The 8,222-nt window shown below is 38.3% G+C and overlaps 1 protein-coding gene across 1 annotated transcript; it reads left to right on the top strand.

The window, feature by feature from the left end:
* The first annotated feature begins 653 nt into the window (after window positions 1-653).
* On the top strand, window positions 654-1,610 carry LOC136175569 (olfactory receptor 5T2-like). Its single transcript, XM_065945835.1, has one exon. The coding sequence runs from the start codon at window positions 654-656 to the stop codon at window positions 1,608-1,610; it is 957 nt and encodes a 318-aa protein (XP_065801907.1).
* Window positions 1,611-8,222: the final 6,612 nt, after the last annotated feature.

Below are 8,222 nucleotides of genomic sequence, written 5' to 3'. Positions count from 1 at the left end.
TAGAGTTAGAAAGAATTTGGAAATAGCACATAAAATGTTACAGTCTGAGAGGTTGCTACTCTGCAAGACCAACCTAATTTAGCATTATGTATTTAACAATATTTTGAAGATTCAGCTTTATTAATGTATTTTATATGACAGTATTTGTTCTGCATTGTAAAATCAGTATTAATGTTTCATTCTATAGATAAGCAAATTATAAGAAAAGATTTTACACACTTACTGAAAGGAACTAGATTGCTGATATCCTATCCCAGGTATCTGCACACGGATACACTAGGCCATGTTACTGTGTGGGAGAAGGCAATTGATTTTAGCCAATGATCTGGAGTTTTAAGCTAGTTTAATATGGAAACAACTAATAGGATTCGGTGGTAAACCAGCTGGTTTATCTAGTGGAGGTAGACGCGTGGATCTACCGTGAGTGAGGAACACACGTGTTTTCCCATTTGATCTTCAGTGAGTGGCATGAATGCTTGACCCGCTGTCTTGTCACCATGTTCTGATCTACAACTGGGAAATCACACTCTGGCAAAAAATAAATATGAGGACCCAAATCACATTCCATTGAGTCACAATGTCATTCACTCTTTTGGTAGGAAATGAATTGCAAGCTTTGAAAAATCTTCGCATTCTTTCCATGAGGTATCAAGATGAAGAATGTCACCGAAGTAACATCCTTTTTACTGAAAGGCTTCACAGACAATCTTGAACTGCAAATCATCTTATTCTTCTTGTTTCTAGCAATTTACCTCTCCACATTGATTGGAAATTTAGGACTGATTGTATTAGTCATTGGGGATTGCCGGCTCCACAGCCCCATGTACTATTTTCTGAGTGTGCTTTCATCTGTGGATGCCTGCTATTCCTCAGTAGTCACCCCCAAAATGTTAGTAGATCTTATGTCAAAGAGCAAAGCCATTTCCTTCCCTGAGTGTGCAGCACAGATGTTTCTCTGCATTACTTCCGGGACCACAGAGTGCCTCCTCTTGGCTGCGATGGCGTATGACCGCTGTGTGGCCATCTACCACCCCCTCCGGTATTCAGCCAGCATGGGACCCAGGGTCTATGCGTCCCTCATCATTGCTTCCTGTGTTGGTGGCGTCTTGCATGCTTCTGTACACACCGTGACTACTTTCAGCCTCTCCTTCTGTGCCTCCAATGAAATCAGGCATGTCTTCTGTGACATCCCTCCCCTCCTGGCTATTTCTTGCTCTGACACTCACACAAACCAGCTTCTGCTCTTCTATTTAGTGGGCTCCATTGAGATAGTCACTGTCCTGAGTGTCCTCATCTCCTATGGTTTCATCCTGTTGGCCGTTCTGAGGATGCCATCTGCTATAGGGAGAAGGAAAGTCTTTTCTACATGTGGTTCTCACCTAACTGGAGTGTCTATTTGTCATGGTACAGTTCTCTTCATGTATGTGAGACCAAGTTCCAGCTATGCCTTGAACCATGACATGATCGTGTCACTGTTTTACAGTGTCGTGATTCCAATGCTGAATCCCATCATCTATAGTTTAAGGAACAAAGATGTAAAAGAGGCAATGAAAAAAGTGTTTGGGAAAAATTGGTTTATCAATAAAGTACATTTTCAGAGTAAATATTAAAAAATTGAGAGTGAGGTTAGGTAGAGAATATCAAGAAGATATGGTGAAAAAAATATTTTGTTTATTAATATACGTCTCTTCTTCCTGGATATTTTAATATAAACCTCATAGCTAACTTTCTATCTATGTTATTTTTATATGCAGAAAAATTGTATCATCCATTTGCACCTTAATATTATCCTATTGGTAGAGGTGTCCACACACTCATACACACATGCACACACACCTATATACATTTGTATATAAAAGCATGCTGATTGATATAACACAAACACACACAGGCATCTGCAGATGTAACTTTAACATATTATGTATTCTTTTCTTCTTTCATCTTGGTATAATTTGAATGTATAGTTCCCAGTGTTCACAATTGTAATTAACATTTTACCTGACGAGCTTGATCAAATGCCAATAATCAATAGCAAACCCGTAGTTCATATGATCCCATACCATGGAGTCATTGGTATCTGAATTCATCTCAAAGTACCCTGATCTGTCAGACTCACTCACTGGCAGCGATCTAACCCCAGTCTGTGGTCTGGGGACCATGGACAACACGCTCAAATCCCTGGTGTTAACTAGCACTGCTGATTTGTAAGGGTGCGTTTCTTCCATTCAGAGCTGGAGTGCTAAACAAATCTTTAATTTCTCACAGGAAATAAAGTCTAGGTGTTGACATTTATCAAGATCACACATTAAAAAAAGACAAACACAATTCAGAGAGTAATGTATAACTGGCCTGTGTATTCAGCTCTTTCCACAACTGAGTCCCAAACCACCTTTATCGATTTGATTACAGGTCTGGTGGTGACTCAGATTTTAGTTCTCTTTCCCTTGGGCCCTTTCAACTCCAATATGCCCCTGCAGAAACCCCCACTCCTCGTGCTCAGGCCCAAGAACCTCATTACGGAGGGGTCTCTCCTACATGCAAGTTTAATCCTTGTTTCCAATAGACCTCATTTTCATTGCAAGGATATGTGTCCTTCAGAAACAACTTTAAGATGTAGTGTTCTCCTTTCCTGCTTTCACTCATTGGTATTTATTAACTTTTAATCACAATTTTGCACAAACTCATTCTCTTCTTAAAGGAGCATCCTTATTTTTAAATCCAAGACAACCTTCTGAGATTGAGAGTCCAACCTAACGATACTTGTCTGAATTGGGGCTAAGTATAAATTATAATTCTAAAGTTCTTGTGCAGAACCCTCCCTATATTACCTGTGTTACCTATATTACCTATATTACCTGTATTTGAAAGTGCCAGCAGCTCAGTTGTCTCCATCTCTTTGCAACCCCATGGACTATAGCCCACCAGGCTCCTCTGTCCATGGGATTCTCCAGGCAAGAATACTGGAATGGGTTGCCATTTCCTACTTCAGGAGATCTTCCCAACCCAGGGATCATACCTGGGTCTCCTGCATTGCAGGCAGGTTCTTCTTCACCATTTGAGCCATCAGGGAAGCCCTTATTATATTTATTCCTATACAATGACTCTGCTCTTATTTCCCCTGTTTGGGATACTCTCCTCTGTGCTATTCATACAGTTTCTTCTACTAAATATCAAAACTAAACCATGTTCACTGATATTAGCTATAGTTGCACATCCAAACTATGCAAATATGTTGTTGAATAGTCTGTGTGTATGTGTGTGTGTGTATGATTCAGCATTGAAGAGATTCTTAAACAGAAATCAGCATCACAAAAATAAATGTTGAGCTTTAAAATTTTAGTTTTAAAGAAAAATAAACACAAATATAGGAAAAATAAACTATCTGTAAATAAGAGAAAACAAATACAATTATGCATCTTTTAAATTTATAAATCATTGACGAGAAGTACATAGAATTATGGTTTCTCACATGGTGCAATGATAAAGAATCAGCCTGCCAATTCAGGAGACACTAGAGATGTGGGTTTGATCCCTGGGTCAGGAAGATTCCCTAGAGAAGAAAATGGCAACACAGTCCAGTATTTTTGCCTGGAAAGCCCATGAACAGAGAAATCTGGTGGGCTACAGTCAATGGGGTCCATCAAGCTTCTCTGTTTATGGAGCTGCAAGAGTCAGAAGTGATTTAGTGACTTTAGCAAGAACAACTAAAGTGATTTAGTGATTTAGCAAGAACAACTAAAGACTTCAAGTTAATTATATCCATGAAAAATCCATTGCTATAACGGTCACATTCTGAAGTACGGAGGTTTAGGATTTTAACTTATGTATATTGGTATATGCTCTACATATATTTACACACACACAGTCCCATAGGCATGGGCTCTTTACCTTAAAATATGCGGTATCAACTTTTTTAACATATAATCGAAAGTGGCTATGTTTCTGTAGTTGTAGTCACTAGTAGTATGATAATTATATATGACTAGCTTAAGCAAGCACAATCTGATCAACAGGAAAACCACAGCTCGTCTCCTCCTGTGTCATGTTCCATGGGCTCATTGGTTCGGACTCCAGTGCTAAGCACTCTGCTCCAACCTCAGATCTCTGCACTGGCAGCAGTCTACTGCCACTCTGTGGTTCAGAGACCTCACGTTTGTGTTCAGATGTGTGTTGCTATTGTTACGTTCTTTGTGCCGGTGCATTTCTCTCCCTCTTATCATTTTATTCTATATAAGAGGAAATACACAGATCATATGGGAAAGAAATACCAATTTAAATGCAGAGTTCAAAGAATACCAAGGAGAGATAAGAAAGTGTTCCTCAGCTATCCGTGCAAAGAAATAGAGGAAAACAATGGAATAGGAAAGACTAGAGATCTCTTTTAGAAAATTAGAAATACTAAGGGAACATTTCATGCAAAGATGAGCTCAAAAAAGGACAGAAGTGGTATGGACCTAAAAGAAGCAGAAGATATTAAGAAGAGTTGGCAAGAATACACGGAAGAACCATACAAAAAAGATTTTCACAACCCAGATAATCACGATGGTGTGCTCACTCACCTCGAGCCAGACATCCTGGAATGTGAAGTCAAGGGGGCCTTAGGAGCATCATTACAAACAAAACTAACAGAGGTGATGGAATTTCAGTTGAGCTGTTTCAAATACTAAAAATAGGATACTGTGAAAGTGCTGTACTGAATATGCAAGCAAATTTGGAAAACTCAGCAGTGGCCACAGGACTGGAAAAGGTCAGTTTTCATTCCGATCCCTAAGAAAGGCAATGCCAAAGAGTGCTCAAACTACCACATAATTGCACTCATCTCACATGCTAGCAAAGTAATGCTCAAAATTCTCCAAGCCAGGCTTCAGCAATACGTGAACCATGAACTTCCAGTTGTTCAAGATGGATATAGAAAAGGCAGAAGAACCAGAGATCTAATTGCCAACATCTATTAGATCATCAAAAAAGCACAAGAGTTCCAGAAAAAAACATCTATTTCTGTTTTATTGACTATGCCAAAGTCTTTGACTGTGTGGATCACCACAAACTGGAAAATTCTGAAAGAGGTGGAAATACCAGACCACCTGACCTGCCTCTTGAGACATTGGTATGCAGGTCAGGAAGCAACAGTTAGAACTGGACATGGAACAACAGGCTGGTTCCAAATAGGAAAAGGAGTATGTCAAGGCTGTATATTGTCACCCTGCTTATTGAACTTATATGCAGAGTACATAATGAGAAATTCTGGCTCGAGGAAGTAAAAGCTGGATCGAACATCAATAACTGGGAGAAATATCAATAACCTCAGATTTTCAGATGACACCACCCTTATGGCAGAAAGAACTAAAGAAGAAGAACTAAAGAGCCTCTTGATTCAAGTGAAAAAGGAGAGTGAAAAAGTTGGCTTAAAGCTCAGCATTCAGAAAACTAAGATCATGGCATCTGGTCCCATCACTTCATGGGAAATAGATGGGGAAACAGTAGAAACAGTGGCTGACTTCATTTATTGGGGGCTCCAAAATCACTGCAGATGGTGATTGCAGCCATGAAATTAAAAGACGCTTACTCCTTGGAAGGAAAGTTATGACCAACCTAGACAGTGTGTTAAAAGCAGAGACATTACTTTGTCAACAAAGGTCCGTCCAGTCAAGGCTATGTTTTTCCCAGGAGTCATGTATGGATGTGAGAGTTGGACTATAGAGAAAACTGAGCACTGAAGAATTGATGCTTTTGAATTGTGGTGTTGGAGAAGCCTCCTTAGAGGCCTTTGGATGCAAGGAGATCCAACCAGTTCATCCTAAAGGAAATCAGTCATGAATGTTCATTGGAAAGACTGATGTTGAAGCAATGACTCTAACATTTGGCCACCTGATGTGAAGAACTGACTCATTTGAAAAGACCCGGCTGCTGGGAAATATCGAAGGCAGGAGAAGGGGATGACAGAGGATGAGATGGTTGGATAGTATCACAGAGTTAATAGACATGAGTTTGAGTAAACTCCAGGTGATGGACAGGGAGGCCTGGCATGTTGCGGTCCATGGGGTCGCACCATGTTGGACACAACTGAGCAATTGAACTGAACTGAACTTATGGATAGTAAATTCATTCAATAATTCACCACAGAATGCAGAGACTAGGCACTAGCATTTACCAGGATTGCACTTAATTCTCAAGGATGACAAAAGACAAGCACAACTCAGAGAGTTACGTAGGACTGGCTGGCATTTGGAACTCGTCCCAAGCTAGGCTCCACCACGTCTTCCTGGCTTTCCCTGCAGGCCTGGTCCTGACTCAGCTTTGCCTGATTTTTTTGACTCTTTCAGCGCTGTGAGCCCTGGTAGATGCCGGGCTCGGTGTCCAGGACAGTGAACAAAGTACAAACAGCATCCCTACCATGCTCATATTGAGCCCTGTTTCCGATAGACTTCATTTTCATTGCAGGGGCATGTCTTTCAAAGTCAACTGTATCAATATTATATGTATTTTTCTTTCTATCAATCCTTCCATTATCATTAGTATTTTTGGGGTGGAAAATGGTTTTAGTTTTAATAGTACTACCTCATTAAAATAAAGTCTAAGCTAAATTTTCTCCCTAAAATGGGATTACATTACAAGTTATTGCATTCAGTTGTTGACTAAGTTAGTCATGTTAAAATACCACGTCAATTAAAGTGGTTTATCTTCCAGTTTTTTTTTTGTTTGTTTGTTACATTCTTCACCATATGTTTTCATGTTTTAAAATCCACTGACATGAATAAATGCAATATAGAATGTCTAATGTCTAATTCTTCCAATATAGAAATGTCATTGTGGAAAGTACATAACTACATGCTAGCTTTGCTACAGGTCCTCAACATGACTTTTCACATTTGCAGTTGTAAAAATGGAAGTAAGTAAGCACACACAGCAAGATTTGGATTTTCTTTAAATAAGAAAATAATATAAAAACTACTTAAGTCTTCCAGATAAATAGAAAATGTCACCAGTGAAACATATTTCAACTTATTGTACAGAGCTGCCTGTTTAAGTAAAATAATTTAATATCATTTTTCTGGCAATTTTCCTATTCCATTAGCTTCCATTCAAAACCAGTGTTGAACTGAACAACATACTATATTTTGGAGATGTACTCTTTTTGAAAACAATAGCAATATGATTTTATGATTTTTTTTCTAAAAATACATATTATTAAATTTTTCATTTTGACCTCTGCAGCTTCTCATACTGGTATTGACTTTCAAATTTTATTAGTAACAAGTAAGGAGCTTCTCAATTCATGTTATTATCTTTGCACGCCCTTGGAAATATTTTTGAAATATATTTCAGTCAAAAACAAATAGTGGATGTTCTTTTGTTACATTATAGTTGCTTATGGGGTTTCCTTCTTCCCCCCAACGTTATTACACTGTTTCTTACTTGGTGGGATTGGACAAAGGGAAGTTTATGACTTTTTTTTTTTAAAGTTAAAGACATTCTTGTATCTGAACTGAAATCTTAGTTATTGAAGCAAAATTAATTACTGGATTCATCACCTTAAGGGGCAAATTTTTGGCATGTTAACTTTTGTTTTTCCTTCAGCTTGTCAAAATTAAAAAAAGTATTTAAAGTAGTGAGAAATCTGCCATACACAGGATCAGGTTGAATTCAATAATTTATATAATTTATATTTATGATGTTAAACATGCTACATTTTTACTGAATTTAGTTGTCCATAGCTCAGGAAGAATAAATAAAAAGCTTCAGTTTGCTGTTAGAAGAAAGTCACGTCTTTATTCTCCCAGAAATGTTTCCATAAATCCATGTAGAAGACATTTCTAATGCATAAAATAAATAGATTGATAAATGTGAGTTTAAGGGCTTTCCTGGTTGGTCAGTGGTAAAAAATCTGCCTGCCAATGCAGGAGACCCGGGTTCTATTCCTGGGTTGGGAAGATCCCCTGGAGAGGAAAATGACAATTCACTCCAGTATTCTTGCCTGGGAAATCCCAAGGACAGAGGAGCCTGGCAGGCTGCAGTCCATGGAGTTACAAAGAGTCAGATATGGCTTAGGGATTAAAAAACAATACAGGCATGAGTTTACCACACCAAAAACTGTTCATTTAATTCTCACAAAAGACTAGTGTGAAAAAATAACACAATTAATTTTGATTTCTGTATAAATGCATACAGCTTATGTAATAACCATGAGAACACAGAGACAAAAATAATAATGTGTCATTAGG

This window comes from Muntiacus reevesi, chromosome 9, assembly GCF_963930625.1.
Source record: "Muntiacus reevesi chromosome 9, mMunRee1.1, whole genome shotgun sequence".
Taxonomy (NCBI): domain Eukaryota; kingdom Metazoa; phylum Chordata; class Mammalia; order Artiodactyla; family Cervidae; genus Muntiacus; species Muntiacus reevesi.
Note: the sequence above shows the minus strand (reverse complement) of the source record. Positions and strands in the feature narration are given on the sequence as shown.